General features: G+C 46.6%; 2 protein-coding genes across 10 annotated transcripts in view; one reads left to right on the top strand and one right to left on the bottom strand.

The window, feature by feature from the left end:
* TXNL4A (thioredoxin like 4A) overlaps positions 1 to 2,947 on the bottom strand; it is a 21,497-nt gene extending 18,550 nt beyond the window's left edge. For 4 of the 9 annotated variants that reach the window (XM_033135587.1, XM_033135589.1, XM_033135590.1 and 1 more), the window contains exons 1-2: positions 2,629 to 2,719; positions 2,247 to 2,419 (exon numbers count right to left, since the gene is read on the bottom strand). In XM_033135587.1, coding sequence (XP_032991478.1) covers positions 2,247 to 2,399 — 153 coding nt within the window. In that variant the 5' untranslated portion in view covers positions 2,400 to 2,419; positions 2,629 to 2,719. Of the gene's footprint in view, positions 1 to 11; positions 82 to 515; positions 665 to 2,246; positions 2,420 to 2,628 lie in introns of all 9 variants that reach the window. The other 5 variants (XM_033135593.1, XM_033135594.1, XM_033135586.1 and 2 more) reach the window with 5 other exon arrangements.
* LOC117038693 (probable 2-ketogluconate reductase) lies at positions 2,908 to 15,930 on the top strand. The gene is made up of 4 exons (XM_033135595.1): positions 2,908 to 3,024; positions 11,552 to 11,720; positions 12,995 to 13,172; positions 14,738 to 15,930. Exons 2-4 carry the CDS (start codon positions 11,560 to 11,562, stop codon positions 14,744 to 14,746), a joined length of 348 nt encoding a protein of 115 aa, XP_032991486.1. The 5' UTR covers positions 2,908 to 3,024; positions 11,552 to 11,559; the 3' UTR covers positions 14,747 to 15,930.
* The last annotated feature ends 4,738 nt before the right edge of the window (positions 15,931 to 20,668 follow it).

The following is a 20,668-nucleotide window of genomic DNA, read 5'->3' on the forward strand; positions in this document are numbered from 1 at the left end:
CTTTTACTCACTTCAGAACAGCTGGGATATCCAAACAGGGCTCGTGACAAGGTGAGGAGGATCCCCCATTGTCTGCCATTTCTGCAGAGGGAGATTTTTAAACAGAGTTAAATTGTTCTTTACACTAAAGCCTTCGATTTCAAAAATTCCTGTTGAGCTTCTCCAGAGAGAGCTTCCAGAATTATAGTCTTATTTTGCCCTTATACTAAGAAGAAAATAAAACATTAATAGTCTTGGAATGCACTTCAAGTTTGCACTTTGAACTGCATATTATAATACAGTATTAAAAGTTTATTAAAATAAAAACCCAAATTTTTGGACAAAAGAAAAAGAGAAACTTCAAGACCAAACAAAAATATTCAAAGTGAGCCCAATTAAAACTGTCCTGATCAACAGGTTCAAAACAAAACAAAAAAAAGAATGTGTTTACTACTGACACGGCTGTAACCTCAGTCTGTAACTGACAGAAAGGAATTAGGAAAGAACAACTCTGGTGAAAGTCCCTGAACACTTACGTTAACTCACAAAATATGCCTCCTAGCTAAGAGCATCTTGCTGAGTTTTGCTCAGACAGGAAGAGCCAACCAACCCTCAGGTCTCCAGCCATCCTGGCCTCGTGCTGAGGGCAGCAGGATCGGACATCACCTGGAGGTTATGCCGCCACCTGTGAGGCAGAATCGAGAACACACACCCTGAGTTATTTCAAAGTCAACAAGCTAATGATTTGCTTATTGGAGAAGTGCTTGGTCGTCTTCACTGAAGTCAGCAGTAGCTGCCCTTGACCTCTACAGCTTGAACAATGAATAAATGACTCCCTGGTACCACCTGACTCATGACCTCTGACCCCAACTGGGAGGCCCCCTAGTGTAAGCCAACAGCCCTCTCCAGAGCTCCCCAGGCACCTCCTCAAGCTCCTCAATGTCTTGGTGTCCAAGAGGAAGAGGAGGGGATCGCTGACAGACGCAGCACTCCTATGATAACCCTGACCTCTGTTGAGGGGTTTCTGAGAGTCACATCACAGTTCCCAAGGGAACTTCTTAATGACACAGTTTCGGGACCTCACCCCAGACCTACAGATTCAGAATCACTATTATGCCCTTTGGTAAGTAGTGCCAGTGGTACCTATGACGACTGACATGGAAGCTGCACAACGCACCACCCACACCTCACTCTTCTACCAAACATGAGACAGTAAAAATTAGCAATGGCAGGTCAGATAGCTTTTCCTTTCTTAAATTCAAAATATATCCTTACATCTGATACTATTCACTCAAAGGTGTTATTTTAACCCAGCTTATTTTAGCATCTCCTATTCCCATGAAAGATGTCTTCAGTGTTTCCACTTTTACTGTTCATTAAAATGAATGTCCTCTCAAATCATTTATAGAATATTAATAAGTTAATTATTTCATGAAAACCCCAATATATTTGCCTTTTGTCCTCTTGCAACAATTGCAAAAATACAAATCAAAGCTAACTTAAAATCGCCACAAGGAAATTATAAACAAAAGAATTACATGTCTGGTTATACAATAGTGCCCTACAATTGCACTTTTATTGTCATCCCATAAGTGCCACAGACAAACCAGTGTACTAATATTAAAAATTAGGAAAACTAGCTGTAACAAAGCACAATTCTACTTTCTTCTACCAGGCCCTTCATTTAAATCACTCTAAGCTATAAATCTAGTGACTTACAAAGAGCATGGTGGGGTAAAGAAAAGAAAAACGACAAAAAGAAAAAGAACAGGATTTATTATGCTATTAACATAAGAGTTCTGCTTTATAAATTCAACAAATAAACACAGTCCCCCAAAAAGGACAATCCTTTTAAACTAAGCTATTTAAAATAAGCTCCAACGCCCTTGCCAAAGTCTGCAAATGTGTTTTGTTCATGGTGCTACAGATGTATAGTCTGAAAATATCCTATCCCTAGGATTTATTAACTTATTTCAGGAGAGGGATCACGAACCTCTTTAAAATTTGAAAATGTATGGAAACTTTTCCCAGAAAAAGACATGTGCTATTACGTACGATTTCAGGGAGCACATCCTCACCTCACAAGGTAAAAATCTGTCCGTGTGTTAATCCTGCGTCTTCCCTTTATTTGGAGGCTGTGCCGCACATTAGAAATTAAGGCCTTAAGAATAAACATAGAATGCAGTTTTTAACCTCACTTTAAAATTTTCCCGCCAACTGGCAAAGCGGACGGTGGATCGCAACGTGAAGCTATGGGGCTGCGTTACCTTTTCCGCTATGCTGTACAGAACCTCGTCCATTTTCATGCACGTGGGGTCCCAATCGTGTCCAAACCGAATGACGACCACTCGGTCTTCTTCCGAAAGGATGGCCTGATCCACCTGCCAGCCGTTGTGCAAGTGCGGGAGCATGTACGACATCCTGGCGACTGAACTGGCCCCTGCGCGAGAGGAACTCGGTGGACGAGCTTCTTCCGCCTCAGCCACAGCGCGCGGCGCTGGCGGGGGCTGCCGCGCCGCTCCCCACAGACCAGGACCCCGCTCCCCGCCGGGCCCCGATCCCACGCCGGGCCCCGCTCTCCGCCCGGCCCGGCCCGGCCCACACGCCCAGCCCAACTCCCCGTCGGGCCCCGATCCCCGCCGAACCCACTTCCCGCGGAATCCCGCTCCCTGCACCTCGGCTCACACGCACCTCCCGCGAAGCGGTCACCCCCGGCGCGGACGCGCACTAACGTGCCCTGACGTGCACGTGCGCGTGTCTGCCGAGCGTGCGTCCGCCGTGCGTGCCCGTCGTGCGTGCGCGTGTCCGCAGCTGGGAGGCCTCGCGCTGGGTTCTGGTGGTTGCAGCGAGTTTTGCTGCGAGGGATGGCTGCGGTGGGTTGTGAGACCTGTTGTCTGTCCGGTGAGAGCGTCAGAGAGCCCGGGCTTCCCCGCGACATCCCCGCGACCGGCGGGAGGCGGCGCTGAACTGAGAGGACTCCATGAGCCCCGCGGAGGCGGCGGCGGACGGAGAGGACCGCGGGCGGTGGTGGGGCCGCCCCGAGAGGTGGGCACCTCTGCGGCGGGGCGTGTCCCCTTCACTCCCACGCGGAGGCCCCAGAGTAGTCGTTTTGGCGCTCACCCGTTCCAGACATAAACACGTGTGGGGACAGAGCCCCAAAAAGCAGTTTCCAGGCTCTCGGCCTCACATAGAAAGGTGCTGGCTCAGGTAGTAAATGGCCATCGACTGTGATCAAACGGCCGTCAGCTGTAACCAGTGAGCCATTGGCCACTAATATAACTGCCGTGGCTAGGCTAGCAGCAAATGGGGGCTAGCAAGAAGATGGTGGCTGAGCCTGCAAGCGGCGCAGTGAGGGGTGAGAATTGTGTGGCTCCTGGTCCCTGTGTCTCCAACCCAGCCGCCAGCGAGAGTAGAGTGGTGTGACTGCCCTACCTATGGCTCCGTGGGTGTTCCTGTTTGGCCTCACCATATCCTGCGTTCTTATGTGGGGAGCGGGACCAGAGACCCCGCAGGACACCCTGCATGACACATGGTGAAGTCGGCAGGATCCCCTGCCCTACAACACGGTTCGCTTTACTTGTCAAAAGCAGTATATTAACAGAAGTACGCCAAGCTAATGCACAAGACTCCAATGCCCCCAAATAATTTACTGCGACTAGCGTTTCTACATTCTATGTGGTGAAGTACATGTCAAGTGACCATTCTAATCCCATTGAAGCATTCAGTGGCATTCACTACGTTTGCCTGGTTCGCCTCGTTTGCAGCCGTCAGCACTGTCTGTCTTCAGATAGTAGGTCTTTTGTTCAAAAGCTTTGTTGAGGCAGCATTCACACAGACTGTGATGTGAAAGTCACCCACTTAAGGTCAAGTTGTTCAGAGTTGTGGAACCAACTCTTCTCTTACCAGACACACAATATGGAAATAGTTCCTCCCATTCTGTGGATTGACTTTGCACTTTTTATTGGTGTCATTTGTAGCACAAGTTTTAAATTTTGAATAAGACCAATGTATGTATTTTGTTTCTTTTATTGCTTGTGCTTTTGGTGTCATATCTGAGAAACCATTGCCTAATTGAAGTTCATGATGTTTACTCCTGTTTCCTTCCAAGAGTTTTTTTACTTTTAACTCTTATATTTAGGTTTGTGACCATTTTAAGTTAATTTTTGTGTATTTTGTTAGATAGGTGTCCAGCTTAATTTTTTTTTTTTTTAAGGAGGGCCCATCTCACAGTGGCACATGTGGGGATCAAAATGGAAACCTTGGTGTTACCAGCACCACGCTCTAACCAACTGAGCTAACCGGCCACCCCCCAGCTTCATTCTTTTGCACGTAGATATCCAGTTGTCCCACACCATTTATTGGAAAGGTTATTTCCCAACCAAATTGTTGAAAATCAATTGACTTTATAAGGATTTTTTTCTGTAGTGTTAATTCTATTCATCTATCTCTCTGTGTAGTCTTATGTCAGTATCACTATCTTAATTAATGTAAATTCGTAGCATTACCGCTGACACCAGGGGTTGTGTCCAAACCAAAACAAAACATGAGCAGAAGTTTGCAGCAGAGAACGAAAAGGTGTATTTAAGGAATTGGCACCAAGTCCCGAGACACGGGTGAGCTATTGCTCTCAAAGACCTGGCTCCCCGATGGCTCTAGCAGCCAGGTTACAGGAGGGAACAATCATTAATCGTGGTCTCTATGGGAGTGGGGGTCGTGGGCTCCACTAATTGGTCGGGGCCAAAGCAGAGAGCAGTTGGTCATGGCTGTGGGTCCTGGTGTCAGTCATGGCCTTGTTTGATCCAGTTCGCAGGGGGTGCGGTTGTGGGGCCGATCCGCTTTCATGAGTCCAGAGCTGAAGCATAACTGAGGCCAAGGGTCAAACCTTGTTCTAGTTGGAGGTTTGGTGGTTGTGTCTTGGTCATGATTGATAGACCTGACGCTTTATTCTTAAGTGAATTTGGTGTTGACCAGAACCCAGTGTCCTAAGGGCTTAAATGCAAGTGAATCATAGTTTTATCAGGATAAACAAAGCCTGCTTGGATTAAAGCAATATGCATGCTATAAGAAATGAAGTTCACGTACTGTGTTAGTAGTAAGTCTAGAAATCAGGAAGTGACTCCTCCAGTTTTGTTCCTTTTCAAGATTGGTTTGGCTTTTCTGCGTCCTTTGCATTCCATATGAACTTTAGGATGAGTTTGTCAATTTCTGCAAAAAAGGCAGCTGGGATTTTGATAGGAAATGTTGAATCTGTACTCCAATTTAGGGAGTATTGCTGTCTTAATATTATGTTTTCCAGTCCATGGATACGGGAGGTCTTTCTGTTTATTTAGGTCTTTATTTTCTATGGAATTATTATTATTTTTTAAACTTTTTTATTTATTTAAGTGTGTTTTTCCAGGACCCATCAGCTCCAAGTCAAGTAGTTGTTTCAGTCTAGTTGTGGAGGGCGCAGCTCACACTGGCCCATGTGGGAGTCGAACTGGCAACTCTGGTGTTATGAGCATCGCACTGTAACCCACTGAGCTAACTGGCTGCCCCTTCTCTGCAATTATTTTAAATAATTTCAGGTTATTCATAACTAGTGTGTAGAAATACAATTGGTGTTTGTATACTGATCTTGCATTCTGCAACCTTACAGTGTTGGGAGGCAGGATGCCATCCATTTTTCCCAGTGGTTTATCACCACTGTCCAGGAGGGATGCTGAAACAGGAGGGAATGCCCCAGGGGTCTTCTGGAGAGATTTCAGGTCAGGAAGAGTCCCCTCATCCAAACGGAAACTCTCAAAATAGCCCTTACAAATTCACAGTATTTGTAGTTTCAACGTCCCTTTGCCATAGTGGCTTCTCCACATCCTCCTATCAATAAGCCCCCAGAGGGACCACGGGCCGCTTAGTTATCAAGGACAACAGATGTAGCACTACTTACTTCATTGTAAGCGTGCCCCCTAGGATGTCATGGCGTGGGCCGGAGACTGGACCGAGCTCTGCCGCGTGGGCGTGGCTGTGACCCCAGACCTCACCTGGGATAGGTGAGCCACGTTAAAGTCCTGACACGCATCCTGACCCGTATTTCAAGATCCTAAAGGATTTAACAGGGGAAAACCAACGTTGTTATTATTTATTCCTGCCGCGTTTGAGAGGTTTAAGGTGGCTTCAGGGACTCTGCTAGAAATTAAAGGTCAATTTGTACAGGTATTTATTTTTCTGAGCTATAGGCAATGGCAGATTAAGCTTTAAATGGGTAAAATTCAGGTACTCACTGTTAGGCATGGCTGGCGGAATGAGTGAGTTGCGAGCGACCAAAATTGGTCTATTAGAATTTATTTGGCATGTTTGAGCTGCAAAGATCATAACCTCCCCCAGCAAAAAGGGGTATAGAGTTTTATAGGTGGGGGTAAACAAAGTTGTTCCCCCTTCAATGCTTCAGGGGGTTTTTGTTGCATTGTCTCTAGCAGCAAAGGGTTTCAGGGCATGACCTAGCCCTCCTGCTGGCTCCACACCCTGGCCCCCAGGCCTCCGTCTGCCCAGGCCCACTGATCACAAGCCCCTAGGAGCCAGAGTTCAAAGCAAGACAGGATAAGCTGGTTTCTGCTTTCCTGGAGGCTTCTCCAGGCCTAAGGCAAACATTAGTGAAAGATACAAGGCCTAAAGCAGGATGAGATGGCTTTTAAGATACGAAGCTTCCTGTTCCTGGCCTAAATATGGCCTAACACTCACATCAGATTTTAGCTCATAGTTTATTCCCTTATAGGAATCTAGTTTTTCAGGAGTGTAGCACCTGTTTTTGCTGAGACACATTGTGGTTTTAAATTATATTGGGCTTGTTGATACCTGGTGACTAAAGAAACATCACAAAAGATGAAAACAGTTCAGTTTTCATCAATCCCTCACTAGCAAACAGATTGTCAAGGACTCCGAACTCTTTGGCATAGCTGAATCTTTTAGGTCCCCTTATCTAGTCATGTACTGATCAGATAATTTTCCATGCTAAGATAATATCATGCGAAGGATAAGAAAGCAGAGGGGCTTCAGCCTCTTTTCTGAGTCTCTTGTGCACAATTTGGGCCAGGAGTCTGTGTGAGAGACAGAGAGCAAACACTTTTGATTTTATACTCATGATGGGGACAGAAAACTACTGTAGGTGAGATGAGAATAGACTTTGAAAGGGGTTGGAGAGAGAAGAGGGCAGGTTTGGCAGGGAGGGGAACAAAAGCCAGCTGGTGCTGATTTAAGGCAAGTCTTGGTACATGAGGGTGATTTGGGGTATATTGGACCCACCTGTCAAATATTAAGAGTGGAAGATGTGTGAGGAATAGGATTTTAAGGAATTTCACTGTGTTTTATGAATTCACTCTCCCTCTTCGGTGTAATTTTGTTCATTTTTAGAGACAGGTAAATATTAATATCTGAATTGCTCAGATTTAAACATTAGTAACTTGCATCCACTGAAAGCTTATAGTTGACTCTCCAGACTCTGCATATTATCTCTATGGGATATACTCAAAAGGAGTCAGGAGGCTTTAGCTAGAAATAAATGAGGAAGATTTATTCAAAGGTCTTGGGGCTTGCAAATCGGCAATACCCAGAGTGTTCCAAAGGAGCAAGAAAAGTCAGAGTGTTAGTTAAAAGAAGACTCAGTTCTGCATTCTGAGCCCCTAGATCGGTCCAAGATGATATTCATCAGATGTCCGGTGGTCTAGACAATGGAACGTTTCCTTCCTGAGGTCATCAGATGACTAACTGAAGGTTTAATGTACATACAGGCATTCACACACAACACAGTGATGTGCATCCAGGTGTGGGCGCAGGCCTAGGAAGTTCAGACATTTGGGTTGTCAGGACCTGTCAGCAGGAGTGATGGTTTCCTTACGCCTCAGCCCACTTGAAGTTAGTAATGTAACAGCTTAATGACAGTGACTCCATTTTATTTGTCTTCCTCACCTCTCACTCTCAGGGCCACTGTGCAGGGCTATCGGGGACCCTCACTTTACTTTGGAGGAAAGTGAGTTTCAGAGAGAAGCACAGCCAAGCAGTTGGCCTGAGCCCCCTCCCGCTTTGTTCTTTTCATTTGTCCTCTTCCCTGCCCTCACCCCGTCTTGGTTGGTTCTCTTTCTATCCCCAAAACTAAAACATACTTTTATTGGTCGCATTTGGTTTTTCTGTTTTCCAGTTTTGCTTTTTAAATTAAAAAACCTATTCTTTATTGCTCTGCCTCTTTTGCAAATTGAAGAAGTCCTTGAGTCTCTGTGGCCTCCCCTCCCCCCACCCCCCTCCCCCACCCCCCCCCCTGCCCCCTTGGTCCAGCACAGCTGTCACAGGGCCCCTGGGGTTGCAGAACCAGTGGGTCTGCACACCTCGCTCCCTGCCATTCCTCCATGACTACTGTGTAAATGTCAGTCATACTTGTCTTTTGAAGCAAGCTGTTGGAAGTTTATTTTACTTTATTTTTCTTTCTGGGCCTCAATTTTATAGGGGGTTTATAAGAAGAAAATCCTGAATTTAGAGCCTTTGATCTGTTGAAGGCAATTTCAAAAACAGTAGTTTTTTTAAAAAATTAAGCAGTCATTTTGAAAGAAGAAAATACAAATTTTTAATCTATTTTAGCAGTATAAATGGAACCTCATGAGGAGAAAGCACACACCAGTTAGAAAATCTATATCTGAATTATCACTCTGTTAGGCAAAACCAAAGCTGTAAAATCTGATTTTTCCAAACTTCACGTGTGGGTTTATCTTTTGACTTGGACCAAATGCAAGTGACTGACGATACGACCACAGCATTGCATGCTCCTTCCTTGCCAGAATGTTCCCAACCTACCCCTCATGTTGTTACTGCCCAAGAACACGTCCCAGAGGCGCACACTACTTAGCTCTCTTTATACAGAAATTAGGGGAGAAGAAGGAAATGGGATCTTTGGGTGCAACTATAACACACTTCCTGTTGTTATTACTCCAGCTGCATCAAGAACTCAGGAGAGCTGAGAGACCACTGACCAGCCACAGGGCTGTGCCAGAGCAGATAGATGTCCAAGACTTTCATAGCCACCGACCCCTCTGAGCACAGGGCTGGGTGCCAGCAGCCAATATCTAGTGTTCCTTTGGTGGACTCCTGGCCTGTGACTGGAGGAGGTCAAATTCTATGCTTGTGAAAGGAATTACAGCGCGAGAGAAAGAGACAGAGAAAGGTGGGAGCCCAGACTTTGCCTAGGGCTCCCTCTCAGCCTGACTGTGAGTCTCCTTCCTTCTCAGCATGTGCAGCCTCCAAGAGTCCCGGAATCATGGAGTCACGTGGGAAATCTGAAGCCTGTGGTGTGATGGGTGTATGCATTGCCCTCCAACCAAGGTCAATGGGAAGTCAAGGTCAATGGGAAGTCAAGGATAAAGCCTCTGTGTGAAAATCAACTGAAATCTTATCTTGAATAGAGCTCTCTTAATCTTTTGCTCAAAGTCCAAAAAAGATTTTAACCGATTATGCTCTGAGCTTTAAACCAGTCTTAAACATTTTAAACTATGTTCATAACCCAAAGATAAAAATGCATTAATTAGCCTCAATTCTTGAAACACAGCAGGTTTTTTTTTTTGGAGGAAAGCTATAAAATGTTAAAGATGTTTTTAATTAGCAACAAGAAACGTAAAACCTTATTTAATTCATTTGGCAGATGATAACAAATATCTTTTGTTTTCACAGTAGAAAATGGTCATGTTGATGTAAGAACTTCCAAACCTGTAGAGAATTTCTCTAAGAGTCTATTTGATCCAAAATTCACAACAGTTGTTGGGAGGCAAGATCTCAAATGCTCCCTGAAGGACAGTTTGCAGCTTCGTTTTTTGCATTTGGAATCAAGAAGGGAATTTGAGGAAGATTAAATGAAAGTGGGAGAAAGCAGGTGGGGATGGATTACAGGACAGCTGACAAAACCAAGTATCCTCTTGAAGATGGTTACACTGCAGGGGTCTGAACCTCATGAATAGGATTAATCTGGCATCTCAAAGGGGTGTGAGCCCAGAGCTGTTTCATGCCAAGGTAACCTTTTACTAAAAAAGTTACAGGCCTGGGTGTGACCACCCACCTACCATGACCCACCGAGTCTGGAATTTATGGTCAGATCACCCTGTGAGGTGACTTTTTATCAGAACCCCTTTTTTGTCCACAGTCAATTTTATTAGTTATTTATTGCTGCATACATAACAAATTATCCTGAATTTTAGTTGCTAGAAAAAACAAACATCTGTTATCTCCCAGGTGTTAAGGTCAGGAATCTAAGACTGGCGGACCTGGACAGTTCTGCTCAGGGTCTCTCAAGAAACGTGAATCAGATGTTGACCAGGGCTGCAGTCATTCTGAAGGCTCACCTGGTGGTTGGCGGGCGTCTTAAGGTCTGCTTCCAGCTCACTTAGGGTTTCTGCACAGGCTGCAGAAGGAATGGGAGAGGGGAAGAGAGGGAGGGGAGAAAGAGGGAGAGAAAGGTGAGAGGAGGGGGAGGAGAGGGAGAGGGAAGAAGGGGGAGGGAGAACGGGGAGAAAGGGAGGGGAGGAGAGAGGGAGAGGAAGGGGGAAGGGAGGTGGAGGAGAGGAAGGAAAGGGAGGGGGAAGGAAGGAGAGAGGGAGAGGAGAGGGAGGAGAGGAAGGGTGAAGGCCTGCAAGTGGGTAGGCAGAGTCCCACCTGCCCACACCCTGCACACCTCTGGGGCGTCCCCAGGAGTGTCCCCAGGAAAGGCAGTGCAGGAGGTCAGCACTCGCCCATCCTGATGGAGCTTGGGCGTGAAGGGGCTGAGGAAAGAGAAGCAAGAAGCATGCTCTTCTGTGTTTCTGTGTGTGCTGGTTACCACTCCTAGTCACACACACATGCAGTCAAACATACACATACATGTGCAGTCACACACGTGGTCACAGTCACACACATGTTCACACAGTCACAGACGTGCAGTCACACACAGTCACACACAGTGCGCTCACACACATGGTCACACAGTCATAGACAGTCAGACGTACATACGCAGTCACGGTCACACAGTCACACAGTCACACACACGTGTAGTCACACATGGTCACACAGTCACACACATAGTCACAACACAGACATGTGCAGTCACACACATGGTCACACACAGACATACATATGCAGTCACGGTCACACACAGTCACCCAGTCACACACAGACAGTCACACACAGACACGTGCAGTCACATACATAGTCACATACAGTCACGGTCACAAACAGTCACTCAGTCACACACAGTCATACATACACATACACACAGTCACACACGTACAATCACACACACACAGACACCCACCCCAAAACCAACATATTTTAACCAAAACTTCCTCCTGAATGAAAGGAGTTGCTATTTTCAAGCATTCTGCCAGGAGGTTCTGTCATGAGGACGCTGCCGTCTGTTCCTCCTTTTTCCTTTGCAGAAACCTGTTTGTTGTCAGAATGGAAAGCGTGAGAGCCGTGGTCGGCCACCAGCGTTCTCTACCCTGGTAACCTTGTTAGAAGGTCCCAGGAAGGGCTGAGGGTTTTCTGCGCGGTACCATCTCCACTCCCACTGTCACGTTGTGTACCTTAGGTCATCAGATGGCCATCTCACCAGATACAGAGGAGTTTTTCATAAACTGGTTGGGCCAGGAGGTGACGGGGGCCACCCTGGGCATCGTGGGCATGGGTAGGATCGGCTACAAGGTCGCTCAGAGGGCCCGGGCGTTCGAGATGATTCTGTACCACAACAGGAAGTGCAGGTAGGGCTCGCAACGTGGGCTTGGAGGGCGTGGGGCGGCACTGACACCATCATGACTTAACTGTGGCTGGATGTTGCTCCCTCCATGTTTCCTAAGATTCCCTGGCACTTCCTAGAAAGTAGGGCTGATAGTTACCTAGAAACGTGGCTGTGACTTGTTTCCACTGAAAAAGTCACCAAAAAGATTTCAACTCACCTATAATTGTTCTTTTATTTCTCAAGTGACTTTTTTATCATGAGAGATGCTATCCACACCCACTTTAGTTCTGAGGTATATGCTCATCCACTCCCTTATTCATTCTGAAACCCATTTCCTTTCATATGCAGTTCAGCCCAACACACAGTCCTACTGACTCCATGTCCAAAACAACCTTCAGACCTGCTTTTTCTCTCTCGTTTTATGCACACACATCCCTCTAAGGAGCTGCTTGTCTGCTGTTGAATTCCAGCCCCCTCTGCAGATAGGCCAGAGGACAGCCACTGGGCACCAGCTGTCAGTGGCTTCCCATGGCACGGCACGTGGAATGGAGCTGTGCTTGGTGCTGAGCTGGGAAATGTTACATGCGAACCGTGCCCTTTCTCAGCCACTGCATTTGCACAGTGGACAGTGGACTGGCTGAGGCAGCTGTCACAGCTTCAGTGTGATGAGGGGCAAACATGAGGCCGGGCTCTTCCTGGACTAGGTGTGGGATGTGGGCAGGGCGTTCATCTTCCCTCCTGGCGGTCCCCCACCAAGACTCATGCTAGGAGAGACTTCCTATAATTTTGGGTTTCGTGTCTGTGTGGCGGTGGCAGCCACCTGGGCCTCCTGGAGCTTGAATTTGCGTTGAGTAATCAGCTGTCCGGGGTGGCCAGAGCAGGAGTTCAGATTGGACCCAAAACAGAACGCACCAGACCCTTGGATCCTCGCTTTCTGTTTGACGGAACATTCCCAGGCTTTCTCCTGTTTTGTTTTCTGGAAACTTTGATGTGCTTCCCACATCCTGTAATGCTCTGACAAGTCTGATGCTCGATCAGGCTTGTACCAGACTCTAGGGTTCCAGATGAGTGAGAGGAAGCTCCCGGCCCCAAGGAGTTCTGGGTCCAGTGTGAAATCCTACAGACGCCAAGAGCTTGCTTGGACAACCCAAAGGTGCCCACGGGGCCTCATGGCTGAGTCCTAGCCCCACATGGAGGGGAGACCGAGGCCCTGGCTCCCTCAGAGACTCCTTCCTGGGGCGACTTGATGAATTTCTGACTACAGAATGTGATTTTTCTTCCCTGTTCCCTTCATAGGAAGTTGGAGGAGGAGGAAGCTGTTGGGGCCACATACTGTGAGAGGCTGGATTATCTGCTTCAGCGATCGGACTTCGTGATGTTGGCCGTGGGCCTGACGCCGCAGACCCACGGCCTGATTGGAAGGAGGGAACTGAGGCTGATGAAGCCACTGCTATTCTCGTCAACATTGGCAGAGGTACCTGCTCCGCTTCTGTGTGGCCAGGTGGCTGGACAACTATGCAGGACAACCCCTCATGGTCCCAGCGTTTGCTGTGGACTTTTTCCTCGAGGGGCTGAAAACCCCACTTAGACTAGACTGGGGGAGCATAAGTTAAAGGGATTTTACTTTCTATTTAGAAATATTTCTGATTTTGGTCTTCACATCTTTTGGACTTCAAATTAGTAGCAAAAAGAATGAAAATCTGCAATGTGGGGGTTTTGGAATCCAGGTTTGGGCAGGTACTTTGGGTAGAGGTGTTTCACAGTTTGGTTTTCCAGGTGCAATTAAGCAAAATTTATGGGGATGAATTTTCTGAGCCTTCACTTTGAAAAGTAACCAGTGTTAGCATGGCTTTGAAGTTTAGGTAGTGTGGTTTGTGTTTACACACAGGAGGTGGTATAACCTAATATCGTGGGGGGCTAGTGTGGCATTTATAAAAAAGACTTAGAGTCCTCTGGACACCGGCGAGTGACAGCACACTGACGCCAAACATCCAGGCTGGGCCTTCTCGGGGTTGGGGACGCAGGGCATGAGACCTGGTGCTGCCAGCAGCCACCCGTGTCCCTCCTCTGGGAAACTCACAGGGCTGAGTTAATATGTGAAAGTTGTCTGAAAATTCAAACCTTCTAGCCCTCCTCTGCCTACTGTGTGCGTTTGAAGTGGCAGGTAGGGAGCACGCAGTCTTAACGTGTGTATAATGCATGTGATCTATGTGTAACATATGAGGTCTGACAATTAAGTTCATGAACTCATCCTAGAAAAAGTGCTACATACCTCACTGCTGAATATCACTACGGTCACCTTCGAAGTACTCCCCTTGGGAAGCTATGCACTGACGCCAGTGCCTAGTCTACCCTTCAAAGCAATTTTGGAACTCTTTCTGGAATGGCCATCAGAGCTGCCGTCGTATTACCTTGGATGTCCTGAATGTCATCAAAATGTCTTCCTTTCAACATTTCCTTTATCTTTGGGTAAAGATAGAAGTCATTAGGGGCCAGATCAGGTGAGTAGGGAGGGTGTTCCAATACAGGTATTTGTTTGCTGGCTAAAAACTCCCTCACAGACAGTGCTGTGTGAGCCGGTGCATTGTTGTAATGCAAGAGCCATGAATTGTTGGCGAAAAGTTCAGGTCGTCTAACTTTTTCACGCAGTCTTTTCAGCACTTCCAAATAGTAAACTTGGTTAACTGTCTGTCCAGTTGGTACAAATTCATAATGAACAATCCCTCTGATATCAAAAAAAGGTTAGCAACAACGTTGCAACAAGTTTGTGAGCTTAATTGTCTGACCTTGTACGTGATGCGTGTAACGTGTAATGTGTGTGTGAGCTGTCTGCACTGGAGCCGCATGGTCTCAGTGGGTGTGATGCCTGCTCCCTGAGTGACTGTGGATCACCATGCTCCGTGCCCGCCTGAACTCACAGGCCACCATGTCAGGCCTTTGATGGCCCCACACATGTTGCAGTAGTAGCTGATATGACCGAGGTCTTCCCGGTGTCCTCCTCGCCGTGGTAACCACAGAGGCCTTGTGTTGTTGCCTCAGGTCTGCTAGTGGATCAGGACGCACTGCTGGAAGCACTTCAAACTGGGGTTATCAAGGCGGCAGCACTGGATGTGACATACCCGGAACCCCTGCCCAAGTGACAAGCCACACAACCCACAGCCCCTGGGGTGGCCATGGCCCTCAGACAGCAGTGCTTGGACAGGACTGCAAGGTCTCGGCCTGGGAGGGGCCTGTGCAGGCAGGCCTGGGGACAGGCTGTCCTCTGCTGACACCTCCAGGGACAGGGCTCAGTGGGCTTTGGCACCAAATAGTCCCCCTCCCACTGACCCTGGTCTGCTCTGCAGCATGGAGGCCAACTTTGGTTTTCTTCCCTTTTACTAACTGCCACGCATTCTAAAACAATTCCTCTCTCATCTTAGTCTTTTGTCTGAGGCTAAATACCTTCATGTTCTTAAATTTTAGCCTAAATAATGGCATTTCTAGACACCTTCTCATTGGGACTGTCCTCTAGCTCTTCAGTTTTAAGGTCCTCTCAAGAACCGAACACAGTATTTGCGTTGTGACCTGGGCCCTGCAGAAAAGTCACCCAAAGTCTATGTCGGCAGCACGTGTTTTCAGAGGCCTTGTGGCACCCTTACTTAGCTCATGAAGCTTTTAGTTAGCTAAAACTGAAATTGTTATTCCTTCAATTGTTTTTTAAGTGTATGTGTGGAATTTTACGTTTATTTCTATTTAATTTCATTTGCTTCTGTGCTTTGACCCAAAGATCAGCCTGTTACGGCTAGAGTCTTGATTTTGTCATTTATTTTGAAATCTTCATGCTGTCATCCTTTAAACTAGCTGTCCTACGGTAGCTTTCATTCCTCCAGCTTTGATTTCTATCCAGTAAACAAATTATAGTCAGCTGAATGATATTACAACCAAATTTAATATCTAAATTTATCAAGATTGACCATAGAACTTACAGACGTTTCTGAGAAAAATAATTTATTTAGAACAGTGTTTCTTAGAAGGTTGTCTGGATCAATAGTTTTGATCTGTGAAGTCAAAACTGTTTTCATAATACTGTAAGATGTGATTTACCTTTCCACTCATGTTTTCTCAAAAGTATCGTAGTTTTCCAGTGACAAATGACATGTGATGACTTTTAGCTAAAGAAATGTGTGCTTCTGTATTATTGTATTAATTTTTTTTCATTTTTAATTTCTAATACAGTAAATGTTGACAGATATAACCCATGTAAACAAATGTTCTTTGGGGTTTTCAAATTTTAAGTGTAAAGACATTCTGAGACCAAATATTGAAGAACCACTAATCTAGAACAAAAAATAATTTCAATGTAAATTAAGAAACGTGAACATTTTAGACAGTTGTCCACTTACTCAGAAACCTAGAAGTCACATGATCACCCCTGTTGCCTTGTCTGCTAAAATGAGCTTTTCTTTAGATTCACTAACAAATCCCAGGGCCAAAACCTGGCTTAAAGCCCAAAGTTTAGTTTATCCTAATAGGTGGTATAGGTGGTGTGCTCCCAGTGTCCCAGGTCAACTCATTTTTGTGGCTGACAGATTTAGCAATTATTTTCGGAATAGCTTAATCTTTAGATAGCCATATTAATTTCTAATCTATGTATCAGATATATTTAAATTTTCATCTTCATTTTTGGGGCAGACATTTTGTTGCTGTTTACTGTAAAAATATTTTTAAGTAAGAAATTTGGGATTATTTAATCATACTACTTAGGTGTTCTTTGTCTTACAAAAGAATTTACTACAAGATTATTTTAAAAAGAAAAAATTCATTTGCCAATAGAGCAAGGAGCCCCCAACATCACCTTCAAGCTTAATGATTTGCTGGAAAGACGCCCAGGAAAGCTTTTCCACTCACACTTACAGTTTATTATAGTGAAAGTGTACAGATTCAAATCAGCAAAGGCAGGCAGTGCGTGGGGTGCATCCCGGGAGACAGCAGTTGTCCTCTCCCAGTGCAGTTGGAGGGCCAGCAGTTACGACTTCCGCAGTGATGTCTGATAACACACTGGAAGTATTTCTAACCAGGGAAGCTCTCCCAAGCCTTGGCGCCATGGAGGGCCTCCATGTCTGACATTCGCTACTTGGTCTCCAGCCCGTCCAGAGGTCAGAATGATGCAGAGTGGCCCAGGGCTCCAGGTCAGCCAAAGCAGGCATTCACCATGAATGACTGTCTTAGCATTAGCTGTCTGGCTTTCCTCATGGCCCCAGGGACAAGAAGATACTTGTCAGGCAGTGTGGCACCCAGAGCCTGTCCTGGGCAGGTGCTGGGTGTGACGCTCCGGCCTTTCTGCAGTCAGTCCTTTACCCCACGGCCATCCCGTCTTGACCAGAGCAGTCTTACAACAGAATGACAGTATGTACTGCAGCAGCTGCATTTACCGCAGTTTTTATGTGGCGGCTACAGCGAGACTATCAGTAGGACTGCCGGCACGCGAAGCAGCCAGTGAGGGCAGGAGTAGATTTAAAACAGCAACTAAACCACCCTATAAAGCCATTACATACTTTTTTGTATTTTGTTCTAGTTTGCTCATTGATCTACCATTATTTGGATTTGTGAAGTGCTATTTAGTGTATAAATTAGCTGCTGGTTAGCTAAATCTAGTTTTTCCTCAGGCCAGTCGTTTCCTTTCGGTATCAGGTTCTGAGGAAGCTTTAACTCAATCTCCCAATACTATTGCCCTCAGCGTCAGTATTATCATAGGATGTATTTACATGAAGCAGTTATATTTACCAGCGATGCCAGGGTTACACCATATCACAATATTGGTCATGCCATAATTCAGTTTCATTACATAACAAATCATTAATAATTATAGAGGTATTTGCTGTGCCTTCTCAACAGAATTGGCTCTTGCCTATACACCAGATGTTATTATGGACAGGTATTGTTACAATTGGCCATGCCAGTTATCTCTGGGTTCCAAGTCCATTGTCACGAAGCCAGTAACCCCGTTTCAGTTCACAGCCTCCTCCTGAGACTAGTTTCCAGTATGTGCTGTTATGTAGTAAGGCCCACCTCCTTCCATGAGGAGGGTGAGTGTTATTCAGAATAGTTCTCACCCCTGCTAACTGTACTGCAGGGTATGTCTTACTTGGATCAGTCCCGGGGGCTAGGGCAGTCATAGTGGCGTGATATAAGTTACAAGTGCCCCCAGAGATTTCCATAGGTTTAGGGGTCTGTAAGATTCCCAAAGTGTGCCCCTGGAGTCTCAGTAGCTAGGGTGGAGGGTCATTGTCACGTGGCCACTTTGGCCTGTGTATTAAAATAGGAGGCCCTGTTGGGTCAGGTTACAGCTGTTTCCCAGTGTTGGGTTATAGTGTTATCCATCATTATGTTTAGTCTGCCTGACCCACTTCACTAAAACCTCATTATCTGTCGCGTCCAGCGCAACATGGGCAGTGAGAGAACGAGAAGGGGCGGTGAAGGCTTAAGAAACGGGAATCAAGAAAGGTTTGAAACAGGGGCCAAGGGTCTCACAGCCTCATAGGACTGAGAGCCCCAAATCGGGCCACCTTGTGGCTTTTATTGATGTACATACAAGGAAGTAGCATTGTTTTTCCTACGGTCTGTGAGTCTCATACACCCCACCAGAAAACTGGTTCAAACCAATCACCCTTGCCTACGAAAAGTCCCCTGATGTATTAGTAATTGTTGTTTGTACCTCCCCAGGGGACAAAACTTTTATGCTGAAACTTGCTGAGATGGAGAACTGATGTTATCACATCTAGAATCACTTCCCAAGCAGGGTGTGGAAAGGAATACAGCCACATAGGCAAATGCTCTCCTTAGATGGGGGAAAGCGGAGGGCTGTGCCCACCTCTTTCTACCACGTTGAGTTCTTCTGGTGGTCCGCATGTGACTGTGCCTGTCTTAAGTCGTTCCGCTCTTGAGGAATCTTACCTGTCATTGGCTAGCCAGCCATCTTTTGGGGGCCAAACAGAGAGACATGAGGTGTAAGCACAAAGGTGAAGCAAAGTCCCTGAAAGGAACAGTCTCACAGACTCGTCTTTCTTTTTAGGGGTAGGCATGAGGGGACAGATGGGCAGGCAGCTGCATGACAACAATTATCTTACAGGCTGACTCCCATCCTTGCCTTCTTCCTGGAAGAGGACTCCCTCTACTCTGCTAATTCTAGTTAATAAATCTTTTTCCCTCTGAATGCCAGTCCTCAATAAAGGTGCATTCAGCTTGTCCTATGATTCCGGGACCAGAACCTGTCTCCCTTAAGGCCCTTTTCTGTCTTGTGAGCCCATGTTCAATCCACCAGCATGTTGTGCCATTGTGTACTCATGTCCTGGATGCAGTTAAGGTATGTGTTTTACACTCAAAAATGTAGGGTCCCACATACTAGGGTAAGATGAGTGGTGGTTCACAACTAGGTGTAACTTAGGGTATGCCAGAAGGCTTCCTGGACCTTCCCCATCTCAGGGTGGGACGTGAAACTAGCATATGAAGTTCAAGAGACAAAGCAGCTCTGAATGGTTTCCCTCAATCATCACTCTGACCCCTCACATTGGAAGTGCAACTCCTCAAGCCAGACTCCAGATGATGGAAAACTTGGTTGAAAGCATCCGGGCTTCTCTGGATGGCCTTCCCATTCCTAATGAAGTGCTACTTAAATGATTTACGTGGGCTGAGAATGCAGAGGGATGAACACATGGCAGATCAATGAAAAAAACTATTATTTTGTGTATTTTATTTGTTTGAGTCCACTATGTGGATTGGTTTACTATTATTTTATCTGAAAAAGTTTAAGAATAGTAATAATAGTTGCCATTTGTTGAGAGCTTGCTAATTTCAGTTCATTTTCACTTCATCCTGGAGGCAGCTCTATGAGGGAGCTCTATTATCATTTACCATGAAACTGAGCACAGAGAAGTAGTTGTCAACATCCAGAGCCTGCAAATATTTGAATTTGGATTAAAAACCAGGGCGGGTCTGTGGATTTTTCCAGTGGGCTGTTGCTCTCCATCCTATTAAATTCTGATAGCTCCTTGGATTACAGTCTCGCTGATAATCTAATCCCTGTTCATTCGGTTTTTTCAATCATTCAAAAAATGATCACCAAGCACCTTCTAGATGCCAAGTCCTGTTCTAAGTGCTGGGGCGACCTTGGGAAACAAAGTCGCCACTCTCAGGGGGTTTACTTCCTCGTGGGGAGAAAACCAAACAGTGCCATTATCTCTGTGAGCCAGTGATGAACAAGGGGGGGCGGGGGGGGAATCAGAAGGAAGTGTGCCTTGTTTGCTGCAGGAATTATCAGGGAGGACGATGACGATGGATTTGGGATGAGTGTGCGTCCTTTTCCAGGTAACCTAGTGAGGTCGTAGTAGGAAGAAAATATTCAGGCATGAGTAAACGAAATGGCAGTATAAACAGGCAGAGACATGAATCCTCCCTAGTTGCATAAGTAGCACGGGCAACTCTCCAGGTGGCCCCCATTTCATTTAAACCACCCCGCGAAGAGCTCTCACTTCCCTGCTTTCATTTGCTATTTAGTGGTAGGGGAGTTGCAATGAACCCTTCTCAGTGAGCTTCGTGTATTTGCATAAACCTTACCCCTCCTCCTGCGCTCACAGAAGCCTAACGGTCCGTGCGCTCTCCACACGTGACCTCATCTTGCCGTTCGGGCACGCCCCTCCGCTTCAGGTCTCTCCTACCCGACCTCCGGACCCCCGCCCCGCCCCGCCCCGCCCCGCCCGCGTCGCCTCGCCCCGCTGCTTCACTTCCCGCCTACCCACCCTTTAGGCCCCGCCTTACCCCATGCCACCCCGCTCCGCGTCCGAACCGCTCCGCACGCACGTCGCCCCGTCCCTCCTACGCATCCTCCAGGCCCCGCCCTACCCCATGCCGCCCCGCCTCGCGTCCGCACCGCTCCGCACTCACGTCGCCCCGCCCCACCGCTCCATGTCCCGTCCCGCCGACTCGTCATCCAGG

The sequence above is a fragment of the Rhinolophus ferrumequinum genome, chromosome 19, assembly GCF_004115265.2.
Source record: "Rhinolophus ferrumequinum isolate MPI-CBG mRhiFer1 chromosome 19, mRhiFer1_v1.p, whole genome shotgun sequence".
Lineage (NCBI taxonomy): Eukaryota > Metazoa > Chordata > Mammalia > Chiroptera > Rhinolophidae > Rhinolophus > Rhinolophus ferrumequinum.

Excerpts from the sequence above, each read along its gene's own strand:
- LOC117038693 (XM_033135595.1), top strand. The coding sequence starts at position 11,560 with ATGGCCATCTCACCAGATACAGAGGAGTTTTTCATAAACTGGTTGGGC. Across the intron at positions 11,721-12,994 it reads TACCACAACAGGAAGTGCAG|GAAGTTGGAGGAGGAGGAAG; the intron begins GTAGGGCTCGCA and ends TTCCCTTCATAG.